Genomic DNA, 21,405 nt, shown 5'->3' with positions numbered 1-21,405 from the left:
CTGGGATTGTTCTTCCAGATCAGAAACAGAAAAAGCCATTTCACAAGAATTAAAACTTTTCATATGAAAGACAAGCTTAAGAGAAATTTTCTTGTTTCTTGGGCCAAGGACAAGAAACAATGTCTTTCCAATGGCGCTACACACATCACCAGAAGAACAAACCACTCTTGCTATGAAGTAAACCAGAGACCTTTCATGCTACAACTACTATGTGAAGAGAAGGAGAAAACACTGCAGTCTTCAACAACTGTGATTTAGGTCAAAGTAGTTAATGAAAAACAAAAAGGAGGGTAGGGTAAGATCATAATAGATAGCAATGCATGGATCTGCATCCAGAGAGGAAAAAGATAATGCATTAGTTGACAAGTTTCTTCCTTCAAAAACTTACTGGCTAATTCCTGGTTTAATCAGGGCTTTTTTCCCCACCCCCTTTTTATTTGTCCACTGAAATGAACAGGCCTCACTATGACTTTAGATCATCCCCTTGTTCTTTCCATCTATCTGAACTACTAATGGTTAAGAAAAAATTTTGAAAACTGTATATTAGGAAAAGAAGCACAGTACTAAATAACTCATAAGGAACAAATAATTACAATAATAATTTCAATGAAAAACACCATTAAAACAAAACTCATCAATCACATGTGATGGGAGGAAGTTGGGGCTCCAATTCAATGCTCTGTAGCTAGGGTTAATAAAAGACTCTTTATCAATAATATCCAGTAAGGCAGCTGATGAAATTTCCAGTTATGGCAAAAGTTTAGCTGTCTGGGGGAGTGAAACTAGCAAAACACACGGAACTCCAGGCTGTAGCCAGAAGGGATGAACCCGATGCAAATTTATGCCACTAGTGCTTTAGGATTCATCCATCTTACAGTAGTACCTCTCATATCCTGGACATTAAAGGCAGTTGGAAACTTCAGTGACTGCAAAACCAAACCATGCAATCGTGTGGCTCTGCACAACAGCTTACGCTGGCATTTATACGAGCTATACCCTTGCATACGCCAGCCATCCCCTACAGCCTATGGAAAAGAGGAAACAGTAGCTGAGATTTAAGACGCACAGATACAACTCAACAGAGAGCAGCAGGAAGGTTTCTCAATTCTTTCCATACTCTTTGCCTCCTTCCCTCAATATCAATTTCCACTGGCACAGCTGTGAGGCCAGCCAGCCCTGGGGATCCTTTCAATCTGCTCTACCCCACCTACACCAAACCAACTGTGAATGGAGTCTTGTGGACATCCCACTCCAGACTCCTGATCTGCCACCAAAGGCACACCTCCCCCTCCGCCAAGTAAATTCTTCCTCTGACCTTCCTGTAATTGTTGGGATATTTGCAAGATACTCCCCCAGTTCTAATGGGAGAACCTCTAAAATAATTCTTGTCAAGAAATACGGAACCGGCACACAGAGCTCGGGCATCACCTCCGGAAGCAAATGAAAGATGCAGTAAGAAATCCTTTCCCAACCACTTTTCAGACAACGCAGAAGCACAAAGTACGGTACAACCAGCACACACAAGCGTACGCAGAGGGACACAGTGCTTCAGCGTCACATTCAGAAGGCCGAGGACAGAACCAGTCACAACAGGTTTTGTAAGCTGTGTCACCAATGTGCCAGGCCATGCTACAGAAACTTGGTAATCATCTTTCTGGAGGGGTCTCACCTTTGTTCAGATTTCTGTCAGATTTTATTTTAAAACACGAAGTAAAATCTCCACAAATTTCAGCTGTAATGAAACACCTAGGAAGACAAATAAGGCACAACTGCTGCAGAGAAAACGGCTTAGATTGACACGGAGCCTGAATAAGAACTGAGAAGCTTCTTCCTATGTCCCACAGGAGACTGAAGCTGAGGTTTAATGACAAAAAACCAAACCACCCAACATTAACTACAGCTGTGACAATCACAACGTGAAGACGTCACGTGCCACAAGGAAATGGCATCCAGCCAACCTCACCACAACTTCTCCCCACTTCTGACCTGAAAAGCCAGAGCGATGTGAGCAGTACGAGGCACACCCAGCAACCTGTGTCCAGGAGTGAGAGGAGCTTTTGTTAACCACAGCCCTTGTTTGTCTGCAAGAGAATCACACTCTTTGGTCCTGGCTGCCAAGCTCTAGTACGAGATGACTTTCCTCCTCGAGCAGTCTGTGCAAATTCAGGCAGAACGCGCTCGAACCAGACAGGAGACTGCACAGAACTACGGATCTTCGGCATTTATGTATTACACACACACATACACATAGATATGTATGCGTGTGTACAAATAAAGAAATTAAAGTCTAAACTCAGTGTGAGTTAAGTGACTATAAGAGTTGATGTTCAAGACAAAAATCCAATTTCACATCCATCTGTCAAGCTGAATCTGCCCCAGTGATTTCCAAGGCTTGATGTTAGAAATGACAGCAGAAGCAATATCACATTCTTAGTGTCTTTATTATCTGCAGTGAATGGCATTTCTATTTGGCATCCATCGAGAGCAGCGTGTGAGAAACACCATGGTTTTTCCACAGATCAAGACCTGGGAAACCTGCCCCCCATCTCTCAGGGGAAGGAAAGGGGCAGGTACAGTACCTGACCGTTACAGCCACACAGAGATGAACAGACAGGCTCTGTACTACACCTTACTGAACAACTACACAAATACTTCGAGTAAGAGACAAAATATATAACGTTATTTGCTCAAAAGATAATCTGACAGGAATAATTTGTCTTGCTGTTGTATAGGAAGTGGCTAAAACTACTTCAAAGTAACTGTGATGCATTCGATTTGCCAAATGAAAAACATGATGCTTAAGAACAGCACTCTGATCTTCCTTCTCCTTTTAAAGTGAATTTTCTTTCCAATGAAGTCAAAATTAACACTACCGTAAGAATCTCATCCACCAACAGACTGCAGCTGAATAGTACCCTGAGATAAGTGTGAAAGGAATAAGAGAAGCTATACACCACCCCCACTGAATTACACATTTACATAAATGATAGAAATAGATTATAATCTCAAAACTGCCAAACACACTAATTCTTTACCTATCATATAAATACAAAAAAAAGTGAGCACTGTTGTTCATATTCAGGTTTTATTCATAAGAAATAACTATTTGAATCTTACTTATGGTTCAACTTCAGTATGACTTTTCAAGTTGTCCAATTAAAAAAAAAAAAAATATCACTGCCACACCTCAATATATATGCTGCTTCTTTATTAATAAATTACAATGTATGAGATGGATTCTGCTTTTCTCACAGCTTATGTATTTTGAAAATTTATTATGAAAGTTAAGTACACAACAGGTATTTCAATAACGCCTTGAACTGTCATCATGCTGTATTTCAGCAATTTCCATCTAGTTTATTATTCAAGTCTGACATATGTCAAAAACTGTGTCAAATGTTACCGTTCTTTCTGACTATGAAAGTTAATTAAGTATTGGTAATCAAGTGTTCATGATTTGATGTCCAGAAATCAAACTTTCATCTACACTAAACTGTCCTGAGAACCAAAGCTGCAAAGTTGTTATCTTCAAGAATCAAACAGAAGAGACAGATTAGCCAAATCAGAATGGTGGAAAAAATAAATGACACTGTGAGAAGAGAATGGGGTCATATCACTGAAATACACCTTTGTGTTTCATCACAAGCATGCTCAGCGGGAAGGGCTGAAAATATGTTCAACTCAAAAAAACCCAAAAGTACCTGGACTAACAAACTAGCTAACTTACTAAATGATAGTCCAAGTAAACAGTATTTGCGCGACCTGAACGTCATTAACTTACAAAATACCATAAAGCATTCTGAAAGGACAGTAGCAAAGCTTGTCTCAAAATTTTATATTTCTGTGATCTGTATCTGTTAATACATGTTCCTTCATTTGTACATCTTTTAAGCTCCCGTCAAAACAAATGCTTACTGACCCTAAAAATCATGCAGAGATGCTAACAACACAAAACCTTAGTTCAGCCTTTCAACATTAGATCATCAGCAACAGTATTTTAATTAAAAATATCTAAGTCCTGCGGCTGTGTGGTACTTAGTTGCCAGCTGGAGTTAAACCATGAAAAGTTCTTTAAAATACTGATTTTTCCTTCCCTAGCAATAATTTTTCTATCCTTTTTCTGATCCTAGCTCAGTTACCAAAGGAAATGGGAGCTGATGACATTATGCACTCTGTCAGTCTGCATGTCCTTCCCTAATAAATTTCAAATGGCTCCGCAATGGCACCATGATGGAGAAAAGGCCAGGCACATAGACACTTCCCACAGAACTACTTAATCTAGTTTACTGAATTGAAAAAAGACATCCCCCATCCATCCCGCCAAAACTAGATTTTCCACTGATGGAAAGACAGTAATTTGAGCTGAGGTTCAAGCTGTTCGGTAAGCATTCATATAGGGACTGGTTCTTCCCCATCCCCGGAAAAGAAGCGGGCATGCCCAGCCAGCAGCCGCAGCATGGCCGGGAGCTGGAAATACCCCGTGGACACTGCTAGGGCACTGCGCCCGGTGGTCCTAGGCAGGGGGAGAAGAGCTGGGATTTCAGCGTTGGAAAGACACACATGCTTCTGCGAGGGGGTTTGCCCACAGACAAACTCTGTTTTCCCAGTGATACAATGCTGACACAACAGACAGAGAGAAACCACAACCCCCAGGACTACAGCAACGAATTAAGTTTAAGAACCAGACATAATTATGTATATTTTCCTCCCTGTACATTCAAGGCAGCCAGGGGAAGGAGTGGTAATCACCACTAGGGCTGCCCGTATAAAGTATTGCTGGAAACACAATAAAAAGATCAGACCGGTTAGTCATTTTCAGATCTTTTTAGTACTTTGCATAGCAACAACACAAAAGCAAGTAACGGGGGTCACTTCTACAGGATTTGTTGCACTGCAGATAACTGTACAAAAATAGTACGACTCAAATAGCAACAGCCTACAGCCAGATGTTGGTGTTTTCCTATTTCCCTTCTGCCCTTTCCCTTAAAATCTGATACACAAAAGTACTTAAACATGCATTTAAGATTATAGTCATATTGCAGATTTTGCCAGGCCTGAACCCAGAGCATCAATTGTGCAATTTTATCATCTGCTACTGTGTCTTAAGTAAACACAGGTAGTCAAAGCTGAAGGGTAAGGAACTGCTCCTTGGAGCGGTCAGACTTCATGCCGAAAGCCATCACCTCCACACCAAGGTAGGTGCCTTCGCAAGTGCTGCGCCTGCAGCAGTCACACCCCCCAGCTTTACCCACTGCCACTCGCCCCTACTCCCTTCCCAGTACTAACAAATAAATTTGTTAGCACTCCCTGATCTGCTTCAGGAACAGCTGAAGGTATTACCAGAAATCAGAAGATACACGTATCTCAGCCCAAATTCCCATACGGTTTCGATCTTCTTTCATCCATGTTACATGCCGGAGGAAACCCAGTCTTTGCGAAAATGTCTGGATCTCCTTAGCTATGAGGCTACCTGAGTGCTCCAAGCTGCAAGCCTAAAGACATACCCAAATTCCTACCTTTAAATTAATGCCCATGTGGGTTTTGTTCAGTGAAAGACCCCAGACAGAATATCTGACCACTTAAGATTATTTCTGCAACCAACCCAAAAAAATAAATATACTAAAACAATTCTTAAATGAGGAACAGAGAAATTTCAAAAAGCTTCCTGATTGTAGCTAAAAATAAAACAAATATTTTATTTACAAGTATATGGGCTTTTGAAGTCTTTGGAGTTTGCCAAACTATTCAATTTCTCATACTCAGGCACAGAGATAAAAACTCATCAGGGCTGAGATGATCACAGGAAGAACCTGGCACAGGCTGCTCTCTTTCATATGCCCTCATGGTTTTTCTGCCAAAAATAAATACATCTGGTCACAAATGCTAACTACTATACATTTTTCATTTAAAGGCAACGACCTTCTCTGCTCCAGTGTGCCATACAACATTTTATTATCGTTGTGTAGTACCAAATCAGTTTAACTAGTTAGCAGTATCAGAGAGCTAATAATTCCATTTGACCATTTGGATTCATTTGACCTGACAGAGCTACTGTTTGTTCCACAAAACTCTAAGTTTGCAGATACATAATTCTGTCTCTAACCACACCAGTGAAGTGATAACTGAGTAAGTACCGATGTACTTAATCTCTAGTGAAAATGATAAAATAAGTAGCACAGGAGCATAGCGTGCACATGCACAAAACTATCCCCCAGTAACGACTCGGAATACACATGATTTTTTGGTTTCCATTACTCTGAATGTGAACTTTAGTTCTTCTTTCATTTCTAACCGAAACACACTCTTGAAATGCAGCCAGAAAATGACAGTTTCATGGTGCATAAACCTCAAGCAAGAATACTGTGAAATATTTTTACTATGCAAATAATTATATCAACTATCAATTTTATCAAGTGACCCTACTGCTGAGGACTATACTGCTAATAATAAACAGCAACAGAAGCAAGCATAGAATAAATCTATTTGAAAATCAAATTTGTTTGATGCACATTCCTCCTGACTTTAGAATACTAAACCCTCTAAAAATATTCATATAAGTGTTCTAATAAACATACTCAGCGAAAGTTCATTTAACCTTATGATTATGTTTGAAGTTTGCATTTCAGAGCACAGTCTTACACTCTGCATGCTTCACAACTGATAAGATTGTGTGTGCAGAAGGAACAACTGGATATTTTAACCAACCAGACAAATGGCTTTGTAATAGGAACAAAACTATTTTTTAATTAAACAGAAAAACATACTGTCAAAAGTTGGGTTTTTTTGAGTTATTTTTCCATAAAGAACACACTGTGTGCCAATACCGCACAAAAGCAATTCCTGTGATCCTTGAAGTTAACTGTTCAACTGAGGAAATTCAGTTATTTTTTACTGGTAAATGTAGTTATTCAAAGCCACAGTCAACAGAGTAAACAAGAAATGACTACAATTTCCCCAGTTATAATACTCCAATAAGCCATACCCACCTCCATGAGCATAAAAGCAAAATACCCGAATTTCTATATTTTACATTTCTCTAAGTATGTTTGTATAAATTTTATATATATATATATATATATACACACACACATACACACACCCCACTGCAAAACACCTCCTTTTATTTTAACAGCTCAGATTAAGATCTTGACTGAAAGAAATTTCCCATGTTGATTTGGCAAGACTTAAACAGATGCTTATAAATTAAGAGTATATTTTCTTAACTAAGTATGATGTTGAACACAGTCTGGAATAGAGACCTCTATTTCTAATGTAAAATAACTAAGAAATCTTTTTCAACAGAGAAAGAGTAATGTAACAGATTTTTGTTTCTCACCCACTCCTAGCACATTGCAATCCAACTGATTTTAGTGGGTTTTTCCAAACTCCAGAAAGGTCCTCAACTAGTATTTTTAGATTTTATCCTCAAAGTGCTTTCCTACAGAGTCCTTACATAACCAACCAGTGGTCGAGCTCATAAAGTAACCTGATTAATGTACTTGCTCTGATTATTTATTGTAGAGTTTCTTGGAACCTCATGATACTGCCAGGGAAAAATCACACTTTTATCAAGTAACTTCAGAGTACCATATTTTGTATCATCATATACAGGCTCTTATTTCAATTTTGGTATTTGTCAAGAGAAGTACCACACCAACAACCACACATTTTTAAAATTCCAGTTCAACAACAACTGAAAAAACAGTTTGTATCATTGACATTGTAGCATAAACATATTCTGCTCATTCGTATGTCTTCCATTTTCCTTTTATTTGAACAAAGCAAAAAAAGGAGAAAAATCTATCTTTTAAAATTACGCAGCTCAACTGGCAGATTAACAATGTAAAACAGTTGGGGGAAAAAGACAACTTTATCAAAATAGAAAGGGTTTATAGCAACAAGTAAATTCTTACACAAGTACTGAGATAAAAATCAGCTTCTGTATGTAAAACAACTGAAGTCAAATTGAGTTTCACTACTGAGTAAGATAAACTCATTTCCTAAAATCATCCCCAAAGTGTTGATCATTACAGGAACAGGACTGAGTTTAGAGAAAACTGTTCCAATTGAATTCCCAGTAGTTGCTTTCTCCACAAGATGTTTTGGCTCAGTGTTTTAATGCTATTTTAATTTTCTTAGCTATCTCTTTAAAAAAGTAAGTTTGAAAAAGACTTCTACTTAAACACCAACAATCAGAAAGTAGTTTTTTATTATGAGTCCCTTCCCATCACTTCATTTGCCTATTTCCATAAAAAAAACCCTTTTCAATAAAAGGCAGAAATAACAATAAGACAATTCAGGATAAACTTCCATTACATTTTCTCACATTATCTTGGGCCATACACCTGCTTTTCTCTTGAAGGCCCAGGAAGAAAAAAGGCAAGGAAAAGATTTGGACATTTACGTAATTGAAGAAAAAAAAATCTTTGCAGAGCTTAGGTTGGTTTGCAAAATTTTTTTTTGGTCCACTGACAAACTGTTACTGAAAAAAGATTAAGTAAGGACACCTAGTTCAGAATAATCATTCATTTGTATTAACACTAAAAGCTGCAAAGAAAACCATGATTAACTTCAGTGGCAGCAGTCCCATAACTATCAGTAGAACCCACCTTGCAGAAGCCAGATTATTCAATGGCATATAAAGACATACCTTTTTATCGTATACATCTTGCCAGTTTACTCCAGCAAAGAAACTATGGCGCATGATTTCTTTTGCATCATCTGGGCCTCCACCAAGCCTAAAGAGAGTGGGAAGAAGATCTTATTAAACAAGCATTACTCTTAAAGGGAGATTACATTATTGTAGTGGTTGGAAAAGTGACCATTTGTTTTTGACTACGTAGGAACAATTCTCACCTGCTTAATACGAATACAGGTGATCTTGAGAGAAAATGCGATAGCAGAAGTATCCATGCCATGGTCTATTCTGTTTGATTATTCCAACTACAATGTTCATTACTGTCAATGAGCTTTTTGAATAATTCATTCACTTTAAAAACACATTTAAGTTTAGCTTTCTTGAAAGACAAAGTAACATTCTGGCACTATTAAAAACCAAAACCAACCAACCAATGCTGACATAAAATTTTGCCAAGGAGGTGCCAGGCACTGAATCAGTAATGACTCACACATCTTTTTTATACAGCGTTCACTGCTGTTGCATCTGGGTGCTGTAACAATTAACCAATTACAATAAAATAGTCTCAATCTGAGCCAATTAGTATAAATTAATAAATTGTAGGCCATTGTAAATAACCACACTATTCACTGTGGCCCATAGCTTGCCAAAGCCAGACTGTCTGGCAAATCATCTTAGGACGTGAATTCCACCTATTTTGGGTGAACTTGCCCAAGGTGATTTGAGCTCACGGAAGTGGTCACTGCTGCCAAGAGGAGGGTCCTACCCCTGCCCATACCTCTCCGCTCTCCCATCCACAGCATCATTCTCACTGATGACTGCGAGCCGAGTCAGCTCACTAACCTGGAAGAAAACTAACTCCACAATGAGAAAATGAGGAAGAACTGGCCGTTTTTGTTGCATTAGCAAGTCAGATTTGACTCAAGAAGTTTAGTGAGCTGCCTTGAGCTGCTGCTGTTGGTAGAGAAAGAACTACACACCCAGTGAAGGGAACCTCTGCTTGTTTCAACAGCACGTGGACTTTCAGGACTGCTCAGCCCTCATCTAACTTCTTCCTGAGACTGGCTATCCTACTGGTCTAACAGAAAGAAGCTGCAACAGAAAAAAGCTAATCTTAACTGAACAAGCAGCCCATACATGTTAAACATTGACAAGCAAAGTGGTACAAGCAGTTTCTTTCATTAAAAGGAACTGCTAAAAATATAAAGAGAAATTTTAAAAGCAACCTTTTCAGTAAGATAATTTCCTCTCTAAAGCATTTATTGTAAGGAGCCCTAATTCTCACAACCAAGAAAAAGATCTGTATTGGTACTACCCTGGCTGACAAATTACAAAAATCTTTATTCTGGACTATGCAGTAACTGGGTGTACAGTTAATTCTCATTTCCAAGCTGTGTTCCTCTTTGTTTCTCAACTACTCACTGTAAAATTCTCTACATCTCTGCAAAGCATCACAGTTAGCCTGCAGCCTCGACTTCTCTCAGTATTTTCCCATCCAGTTGCTCAGGGAAAAGTTGAGTTGCAGTTAATCTCTGTGCTCCCACCCTATTTCGCATTAGCGATCACCAGAACTTGAATATGAATAAGCTTGTAAACCTAAGTCTGTAAGAAACACTACTCTCTGCAAAGATTAATTACAAGAAAGTATCTTTTCAATTCTAAGGTTTAATAGATTTGATGGGTCAGATTGTTTGGAGAGTAAAATGCAGCAGAGGATGCTACAGGAACGAATTTTCACTTTATTCTCCATGTATTTGTCTAGTTGGTCACAGTTTGCTTTTACTGCACGCAGTGAATTCAGTTACGCGGGCATTGCTGGGCAGCATCAGAAAGGCTGACCACTTGTGTTGTCCTGGCTGTTGCACTTGGCTGTGTGCCCACAAATCCTTCAGAGAGACACAGCAACCAGCCCTTCCCTGAGTGCCAGTGAGCAATGCCCACTACTGAAAACTTCTGGAAAACAGACTGAAGATGAAGGAGGACTAGAGAAGAGAGACAGACAGACAGAGAGAAGAATGCCTGCAGCCTTAAAACATGCCAAGAGACTCACCAGAATAACAGAGAGATTAAGGAAAAGAGGGAACCTACAGACAAATCTCACTGATTTACAAAGACAGAGGTTTGGTTTAGAAACACAGAGGACTTGACACTACCGGAAAATGTCCCTCTCTCCTAGGCAACAATCCGAGAGGGAAAAGCCCACCACAAAAGGGCACAGACAGCAGCTGGGTGATACTTGCTTTCAAACTACTGTATTTAAATTTAACTTTGAAGATGTATTCTTTAAGGAGTTACTAGTTTACATGGTCTAATATGTGATTTATTTACATGCCCTAATAAGATTTAGCTGTGGCCATCTATACATGTCTCCGGGCATGATCACTTCCAAAAAAAAGTGCTGTAGTACCCCCCCATAAGACCCTAGAGCCAACTCAGGGTTAACACTCTAAAAAACAATTGAGAGCTTTCCCTTTATTCCAGTACACAATCTAAACCTGAAAAGATCCCTGTGTCTGCTGTGAATGATTAAAAAAATGTTCTCTTCCATATGCTTTTTCCCCTTCTGCTTGTTAAACTCACTTTATGTACCATTGCTGTATTGAAAAAGTGCAAATCTGAGATTGTATGGTTGCATATAGCCCTTTCCTGTGACTGACAGGTCCTCTGGCCAGGAAGACCAGACACCACCAGCCTATTTCTACATTACCTTGTATAATTACAGTACTTATTACGCCTGTATAGCCAAGTAATCTCACTTACCGCTTATTTGGATCCTTTATCAGTAGGCCTGATAGTAATGATTTTGCATCTGCAGACAGAGTTCGAGGAAATTTTATGTCCTCCATTAGTATCAGTTCAAATAGTTTCTCATGATCTTGGTTGTAGAACGGTAATCTTCCACACATCATTTCATACATGACAACTCCTAATCCCCACCAGTCCACTGCACGACCATAGTCATTATCTTCCAACACCTAAGACAGAAACCAAAACCAGCTGTAAGACATGATCACTTCAATCTCTTTGTTGCATGTCTATGTGAATGTTTCCAAGACTTTATTTTCAGTGTGCTACAAGGATTCCCAGAACCTGGCTCAATAGATTCAACTGCATACTGAGTCACATCCCTGAGCTCACAGAAATTCCGGGCATACTGGGCACCGTACAGCTAAAAGCAAAATAAAAAAGCTGAGAATGACCTGCTGAAAATGATCAGGACTGCATTTCCCCCTTTCCTATGCCCTCCACCACTCCATTTATAACGTAGGCAGCTTTAGGAAGAGACACTATCTATGGGCACTACTGCCTTGGTTAGAGCATCCTTCTGCGGGAAGAAATAAGGCTTCTCCTTGCTCAATCACTTCCTCTCTCCTTGATCCCACCTGTAAGAATAATGCCTCAAATTTAGAAACACCTTAATCTTACTAAGACAAGCTTAGCTTCTTTAAGAGCCTTTTTTGTATTAAAAGTCCTCAAGGCGTTTCTCCTGACAGTTCCATTACGTTCCATGAAATAGTCCAAATACCTGAACTGTGCTCATGCAAAGAAATATGTTTCTATGATACTGTATGATCACAGAAATACGGTGAAATTTATATAACTTGTTAACCTAATACTTCCAATGTTGTATACCTAAGAACAACCTACTCCCACAGCCCTTCTCCCAGCAGCCCCAGAGAATTAGAATAAGGAGTCTAAGCAGTGTGTCTTGACCTTAACACACCTTCATAATAAACTGTAGAAATGGAGACAACATAGCAGCCTACATCCATAATGAAATCATAAGCAATAAGGAAATGGAAGGCTACTGAATATATACATATATAATTCCAATTTCTGTGAATTTTTAGAAGATCATACACTTTCATTCAAAAAAGATGCGACAGCTAGAAGTTAATAAATTGTAATACAGAAGGCAATACAACTGTATGTACCAAATTGCCAGTATTTGTTGCAGAAAGATCTATTAAAGAGGCAAAAACCTTATAATATTAAATTAGACTTAAATAATAAACAGAAAGTTCAAAGAAATGCAACTAATAGTTGGAATATATTTACAAATAATTAAATTATTATTTATCAATAATTGTTTCTGTACCACTAAAAGGCAGATTCTGAAACGCAGCACATATGACTGATTAAAAAAGAAACAACCCACAACTGATCCACCGGAAACAAAATAGTTTTTGCAAAGACACATGCAATCACCACCCCAAAGAGCTCACCCAGATTCAAACTGTAAGGATGTAAGTGGACTGTAAGTCATTTAGACTATATATAGTAGTGAAAATCTGGTGATGTGTAGTAAAGCCTTCAGGCTTTAATGAATATGGTAACCTCTAACAGATCAGAAATAACCTTACTCCATGAGTACATTATCTTGTGATTGTCTAAAAAGTGTAAGATGACTTCCAATAATTTCCTCTGAAGCAAGGGCAGATATAGTCAGTCCTCATCCATCTGGGGACACGAAGTGGCCAGACCACATCACAGAACACATGCACAACCCTAACCACTCCTAACAAGGGGTGTCAAGCGTGTTTATCTGCCTCTCCTTTTTCTCCCCCAGTAAATCAGAGCCTGCTCTGAAGTATCTGGTACATGCTATTAGCAAAAACAAAATGCAATCTGATCCAGCATGGCAATTTTGACAATCCCAAAGTAATTAATGTATTCGTATTCCTTGTTTTCACTGTCCTTAAGGATTATTAGTAGAAGCATGATGAAAAGAAGTATATTAAAAAAACCTCTTGTGTATATAAGATTTAAAATCATAAATATTAACACATTAACACATACTATTTACAACTGTGCCAAAACAAACTGCCTCATTACATCATTGATATTTCCAAACAGAGGGTGAAATTTTAGAAAGTGTATAATACAAAAAATTATCTGAATAAGTACATATGACAAAACTAACTAAAATAACTCCCGCATTTTAAAACCGATTAAATGGTTTATGAATTTGAGCATATTGCAAGCTATTTGCTGAAAAACTGTGCACGAAATCGGTAACAATTGTCTTGAAATCACCATTCTTCTGCCACAGAATAAAAGCATTATACATTTTTCTACTGTATCTATTAGCACTGTTACTATTTCTCCTATCTGTACAGTTACCTACTCCTTTTTTTGAAGCTAGTAAAATACACAAAATTGCAAGGCAGCAGTAGATTCTTTTTACAGGAAGTTGAGGTGTGGTTTGCATGTGTGATTTATAAAAGAAGGCAACTGGAAGATAAAACGTATCATTCTCTGAACAAGGCAAATCACATGGCCAATCACTAATGCAAACTGTATCTGGGGCTTTACCTAATTTATGCAGGACTTTACCTAATAATAATAAAAAGTATGAGCAACCTTTTGCTGCATTCCCACAACAGCAACAAAACAGTGGTACAAAGAAAGAGCCAAATGTGATTTTTAACCTCTTTTTACATAAAATCATAAAAAAGCATAAAAGCTGGATTAACTGCCTCCCGAACCCGCATATCACCAGCCGGGTTCTCATCCCCAGCTGGCAAAACTGGCAACTCTTTATTTTTGTTTAAATACCTGGTTTACAGCCAGCCAGACAAGCAAGAGCATCAAAAGGGTTTCATTTAGGCAAAAGGAAAACAGCCTGAAAACAGTGTAAATAAAGCAAAATGCATCTCAACTTATTTTAATAGAAATGTAATAAAATTGTGCGTAATGTATTCACAGTAAATACACGCAATTATTTTCTTTAAGTCATTTCTACTCCTCACAGGGTTAAGAAACTCCAGGATTTGTAGACTGTGACAAATCAGTGGAAGTGCGGGAGTCCAGCAGCTCCTACAACAACCAAATCCATACAATCGGGGCAGGCATGAGAACATGTCTATACACACTGCCCTAGCATTACAGAAGCCTTTCCAAACAATTCTTGGATTTGAGGGATTTGCTTTTAATGACACTGAACATAGGTCAAGAAAGCTTCAACTCAGTGCTAAAATGAACATGACAGACAGCTGCAGGCTTTGTACCTACGAATAATTCCAGTTTTTGCCTACGATGAGGTAGGTAGCTGCTTTTAGAAATGCCTCCTTTGGCTGCCAGGGCTGGTAACTGCTGTCCCTCCAGAATTTGTGGGCTATCCCTGTAACAAGTGGGGTACCAGCCCAAGCACCTGGCCAGACACAGACACAGTGGAAAGTTTGATCTCTTGGACTTTGTACACCGCCCTTAAAAGCTGCCTCCATCATCTCCAGCCAATCCTTGTCCCCCTGCTTGTAAGGACCCACAAATCTGTCTTTAAGCAAATACACTGTCCAGACAACCCAGTCTCTTCAAGGTCACAGCAGGAAAAGCAGCAGGCTCCCCAAAACCATCATAAAGGGCACAAGCTCAACCACTCTTGTATCCGTTGTAAAGTAATATATTAATATTTTCTAGGAGTGTCACACAGAAGGACCACATGCAACTTAGAAGCTACAGAAACAGCAGCTATACTTAGTATGCACTCAGGTCAGGTGCATTTTTATGAAGTTAAGATGAAGTTACATGCCTTCTTCCACAAAATTTGGTTAAACAGTCAAATCATACATGACTTCCATTCCTTCATCCACTTCACACACATGGGGTGCCAAAACCCCGAGACACCTCATCAAGGTCTAGGGGAGGTTTTAAGAGATGAGAGCTCCAGCATGATGTGAAAATTTATAGTCGCTCATCCCTATTTTATACCTCACATCAGCACTGTACCCAAGTGATTTCCCAGTCTTGGGTAAAGCTGTGTGCTGACTGTAGTTCAGTCTGGAAGATACCACAGATTATGGGAAATAAAACTCAAAAATTACCATGATTTTTATGACTTGAGGGAACCTTACTCCATTTGTTTTTAGGACTCTAGTTCAACAACTGTTTTTTTCAGAGGCAGTGCCAGCCCAGCTCACACTCTTGTTTCTGTGCCCTCACCACAGCTTTCCTTACCTTACCAAAACTACGCAACACATTACATTAGAGCGTAGACCAGTACTAAGAAGGAAGGAAAAAAGTTTCATCCTCAGTTATTTTTCACCTGAATCAAGTTTTCTGACCTAAGCCCCTCAACTGCTGTGTGAACAGTTGTAGCAGCCCAGGTGAGAACCCAAGGCCAGGCAGCACTGGATGCGGCATTGCTGCAGAAAGAAATCCTTGGCAAACTCTGCCCCAAAGTTAGACCACAGAAGTTACACTGACACAAACAGCTGCAACAGCTGTGCTCACCCTCATGGGAACATTAAGGGCCTGATTCTCATCCCAACCTCCATTTCTCTAAAGCACTCCAGCAGTATAACAGGGTTCCAAAGCAGGCATAAACTCATTGCTGCACTGAAACAACTGCAGTTTTTACAGGCATTGATGCTCCTCTAAAACGTACACCTACACCTGCAGTTGAAGGATACAGCTTGGGTTTATCCAGATGCTTTTAAAAAAAGCTGCAGAGGTGCTACTGAAGTTTGTAATTTTCCAGCCTTACATATACATGCAAGAGGTTAAGTAACACACCTTCCAACAAGCAAGAAACATTAGCCAGGCATCTGCTTCCAGGCATCTGCAGGTACTTCAGTGCTTTTATGAATGTTTTAGAGGCACTGGACAGTATGATAGTTTCAGCTGAGGGAATGCTATTGATTTACCTTAAAACTTTCATTTGTACTGTGGCCAAAACACAACTCAACTCTTCTTTAAATTTACTGAGATAGCAGGAATGGCCAACTGTAACAAGCGAAAACAAAGCATTCTTTAGTGACTCCACTGTTTCTGCACACTTGGGTTACTGGAGAGTATTATCAGCAATGACCACGTATACGATGGGCTAGTGCTTCATACATAGAGCAAAGACCATCAAGCCCTACACACAAAATAAAAAAAAATCAGTTCACAGCCTGAACTTTGCCTCTGTGATGACTAAGACAACACAAACACACTGCAGGGCCGCTAAGATCACAGTAATGCAATTGTGTTTGCCCCTCACACATAACAATTCATTTTGCTGACAAATAACTACAAATCCAAAAAGAAAAATATTCTTATATTTGCATTTATTGACAAAAAAAGGCAATCTTCTAATACTATTTCTCACTGCTGAAAAGTCCAGTTTTTAGGACTTGAAAATATTGATACAAATTGTTAGTACCACTGGAAGTTTTCTCTTTCTGAAAAAATAAAATCCATCAAAAATAATTCCTCCTCTATTTCAACAGTGGTTGTAGATTTTAATCTTTATCAGCCAGTACATCTCCAGGTGTCCTTTGCTTTAGGTATGTCACTCTTTTAAGAGTCCACAAAATTTGACGTCCATTTAATTTTTATAGTGAAAAACAGTAAAAGATAGCCTTTATTTTCTCTTTATTTCTTCAGTAACAAGAGCTGAAATTTTTTTGGGAGGCAGCAGCTTGAGACACATCTGCAAACTCTTATTTACAAGGGCTTCAGGCAGAGACTTTGGAAGCAAGCAATTAAATGAGTCAGCCAAAGAGAAGTCAATAGATACACATGCAATGCTTTTACAAGATTCTGTGAAAATAATTTTTTTAAGAGGGTTAGCCAGCAGTATAACAGGTGAAGTGTGTGAGCATCTTAAGTCAGTCACGTATTTCCCTTTGCCTTCAGTGAAACTAGGATTCCCTGATACTTCACTCATTACAGAATACTGGACAAGGTATGACTGCCTCCGACACAAACTGAGCGAATGGAGAAAATCCCTTAATTGTGTTTTTACTGCATTTTGTTGAAACAAAACACCCCTGATGAACAGCCTCTGCAATGTTTTTGGTTACACAGCAGAAATTCACACAATGAAGAAACGCACTTCCCACAGACCTCTAATCGGTAGGTAGCTGCTGTAACTTCTGGACTCTGCAAACAGAGACAAACTTAACAATAATCTTGAGCACGAAAGGCTTCATAAAATTGTCAGTCTTCTACAAAGGGTTGTCAGCGCTGGGTTTTATCTTTAAAAGAACAATATCAAAGTATTGGTTTTGTACTTTGTGGTAGATAACCAAGGCAACTTACGGGAAAAGCAGCTACATTTTTGACTGAGTTATGGTTTCTCTTAATACATTAGATAAAGATTTTCTGATAGGACATTACAAGTAGCTTGTTGCTCAATCAATAATTTTGACAGAACAGATGGGAAAGTATTTAAACATCTAAACAAACTGTCTGCACACCTATGTTGTGAAAGAAAACTGAGAACTTGGATACACCAATGTACTGTTAATTTAAGGGGAAAAAACTGTTTTCAATTAACCTTACAGTTCAGGTGCAGTGTATGTTCCTTAAGCATTCCTGGTAACCCTTCACACATTTTTATTGCTACAGTTGTTGGTCTGCTAACAAATATTCACCCACGTATCATTCAACAAAAGTTAAAAAGTATATTTGCTAGAAGTTTCTATCAACTGTGCTAACAACTACGAGAAGTTTATAATCTAACACTAATGAGCAAAGGTAATACCCATTTCTTTACAGAACCAGACTTCTATCCAAGTATATGAAAATCCTTCCTGCAGAAAAGTACGTTCGCCAAGCATTATAGAAATTTAGTTACTATAACCATATCTTGGTATGAACAGTGAAACTTTTGCTGCGTCAATAGCAAAATAAACCACTTGAATGAATACTCGTCGCTTTTATTATACAGAGATGGAAAGACAAAACATCAAGGTTAGAGATGCCCTGGGAAATGGATACCAGAGAATTAAGTCAAGGAAGAAAGTTTTCTATTACTGCTCTAATTTTCTACAGCTAATTTTTGCAGGTAGTTTTTCTCCATTTTCTATCTGGCTTGCACTGCTGTTATACTTCTGGTCCTAATGTCGACTATCTTCCTAACACATTTTTGTACTAGAGATTTTCCCCCATCTTACCTAGATTTTTGTTATGTAACCTTTAAAAAAAAAAACCAAACTAAAGTCTTTTTCGTTTGCTGGCACACAATGTTCTGCATCAGAAATAGTACATTCTGATATAAATGTGAATTAAGCAGAGCCTCCTAGACTAAAGAGCATGTAATACTAATTAATGCATTAAACCTCCTACAAGGGACTCTGACTTCAGTAGAATTGAAAATCTAAAAAAGTTAAGCTATTGCACATGAAAAAAGTATTCTAACAGAAGACTGCAAGAAGTCAATGGCAACTCTGACAATAAAAAAAAAGTAATAAAAAAAACCAAAAACAAACAAACAAAAAAAACCCAAACCCCACCACACACCAAAATCAAAAGCCCACTGAAAAAAATATCATCACATGAAAAAGACCCCTCACTGGGCCTATTCAATAGACACAACGACAACAACAACAACAAACAAATAAACAAACAAACAAAAAACCAACAAACCCACAATCAAAACAAAACAAAAAAAACCCATAAAAACAGAGAATTAAAATAACTCAGTTCCAGAAGTAAAATACACCTTTCATGGAAAGTGGCAAATAAAAGCAAAAGATTATTTCAGTCTACAGAAAGATGGCACTTGTCTCATAACTACCAATTCCATCGTTGGAAGCAAAACTGCAGACCTGTTCGTATCTGTATTAATTATCACTGTACTAGCAGTAGTCTCTATAACATACACTGCTGTAAGATACAATATGTGTAAGAAGTAATAAATAATGACAATACTATGATACTTCTTTCTGGTTGCTCATTCTTCCTGAAATGATTTTGAATTCTTACCGATGTTGAACAGCATTTGTTCAGCTTTTGTTTATGCTTCATTACTCTCAGAAAAACTAAAGGCTTTTGCTGAGATGGAAATAATGTTTGCATTGATTAAATGAAAATTAATAAAAAAAAAATCTTCCAGCATGTTATTGAGACTGTCTTTGTGAGAATTGTCATACTTATTTGTTTTCTAAAAAAAATGTGGGTTTTATTAGAAAATTGTTCTCCGCTTTAAAGTTCTGGTTTGAATACAACAGTGGTTTTTTTTATGGCAGTGTGGAGCTAATCTGTTTTCTAGTCTTATTGTTTGTTTTATTATTTTTGCATATTTGTTACATCTTTCCCCTTGAAAAGTCTGATACTGCATGTGGACAATTAGTTTTTGTGTCTGGTGAGATTAACCAGATTGCATGAAAATTCAAATTCTTGTTACCTCATTGGTTATCTGGCTTCAGGAGAAAGTCTAACTCTTGTCCTAATTTATTTGTTGTTGCAGCAACTCTTCTGTATGCGTAACTGAGCAATCGGTTCATACCCCCACCTAAATGCTCCCCCATCTTTTCATTTTAATACTGCTTATTGCCAATAAATGATGTTCTGCTCTGGATACCCTGCCCTGTCCACATTCCATCATGTTCATCTCAGGGGCCCGCTGGCAATGCCAAGCTGACAAAAATGCCCAAATTCACATCACGAGCATTTTTGATGACTTAGGAGCATAAGATGACACAATGCGGCACACTAAAATATAAGTAATAACAAAACAGAAAAAAGACCACATTGGAATTTTCATGAGGTGCTAGCATTTTAAGATAAAACAACTTTTTGCATTTCCATTACCTTTCAATGTAAAAAAAAATAATAATTTGGTACTTGGAATTCTAGTGTAAAGAGAAAATTCCATATTGTGAATCTCCCATAAATCAGAAGGGAAAACATTTTCAGGCATAGATGCTATTCCTCCTCACACCCCCCACTGGTCCTCACCCAGAAATAAAATGTAGCCAAATATACAACAGACAGCTGTTCAAGAGCACACGCCAACACTAAACCACATTTCCACAGGTAAAATAAATTCTATTGTGCCTCTGCTAAGAATCAGATTATGCATGAAGCATCTAGGTAAACAGAGAGTAAATAAACTTGAACTATCCTTTTGAAGCCAAAAGAAAATTAGTTAAGCAAAGCACAACAACGTAACTACATTGTGTGGGTATTGAGTAAACTCACTATACTTTCAGGAAAATGAGTACAGGTTATCAGAAATCAGCGCTTTGTGGTATTAAGCAAACCAAAAGTAAAGCATTCTGCCTCAACAGGGAGCAGTAATGTCTCATACTATAGGTTAAGACAAACACGTACTCAAATATAAATATATATATATATATATATAAAATATAAAAAAGAAAAATAATTATGGCATCAGTGTTGGTAGAAGACTTAGCAATTAAATATCCATCAATTAGATACTTTTGATCTTATGAAATAAAATACACCTCACCACTGATTTTTTTTTTAAAAAAAGAATCTCTTATTTGTTCATATAACTCAAACAGATATGAATATTAAGACTCCATTAAACTAATGCAAATGAATAAGCAAATCATCAGTCCCCATAGTAGCCTTTGGATGTGCTGGTTCACACACAAGTATTATATTTTTTTGTCAATTATGACTTCTCTACTTCCTTAGCTTTACATTTGCTTATATGACAAAGAGGTAATGCTGGCTGTTGCAGGTTAGCTTTAGTCATACGGGTATCCCTATTAAATACTTAATTTATTTACCATTGTAAAGAAGAGGGTTAAAATCTTTCTTGTGACATCAGAAGAAAAATATTACCACAACCTGCAACAGTACCAACATGTGACATTAAAAAATGACCCTTTTGACAGCATTCTTTGAGCATGGAACACAACTGACTTAAATGCATCATTTTAAAAGGAAAGAAGAATAAAAGTACCATCTTTCCAAGTTTCTGGCTGATAAAAACTAATGCTCTATAGGGCAAAATACACTATATAACATACTTTCCTAAATACGCATTGAACACTCGTAGGTTTCATTTGGTTTTATCAGTAAAG

At 38.0% G+C, this 21,405-nt stretch overlaps 1 protein-coding gene across 4 annotated transcripts in view; it reads right to left on the bottom strand.

The window, feature by feature from the left end:
* AKT3 (AKT serine/threonine kinase 3) overlaps positions 1-21,405 on the bottom strand; it is a 161,998-nt gene that overhangs the window by 9,287 nt on the left and 131,306 nt on the right. For all 4 annotated transcript variants that reach the window (XM_055810983.1, XM_055810982.1, XM_027779862.2 and 1 more), the window contains 2 exons: positions 11,399-11,613; positions 8,651-8,738 (listed from right to left, as the gene is read on the bottom strand). In XM_055810983.1, coding sequence (XP_055666958.1) covers positions 8,651-8,738; positions 11,399-11,613 — 303 coding nt within the window. The remainder of the gene's footprint in view (positions 1-8,650; positions 8,739-11,398; positions 11,614-21,405) is intronic.

The sequence above is a fragment of the Falco peregrinus genome, chromosome 7 (genome assembly GCF_023634155.1).
Source record: "Falco peregrinus isolate bFalPer1 chromosome 7, bFalPer1.pri, whole genome shotgun sequence".
Classification (NCBI taxonomy): domain Eukaryota; kingdom Metazoa; phylum Chordata; class Aves; order Falconiformes; family Falconidae; genus Falco; species Falco peregrinus.
This window is presented reverse-complemented; position numbering and strand designations above follow the sequence as displayed.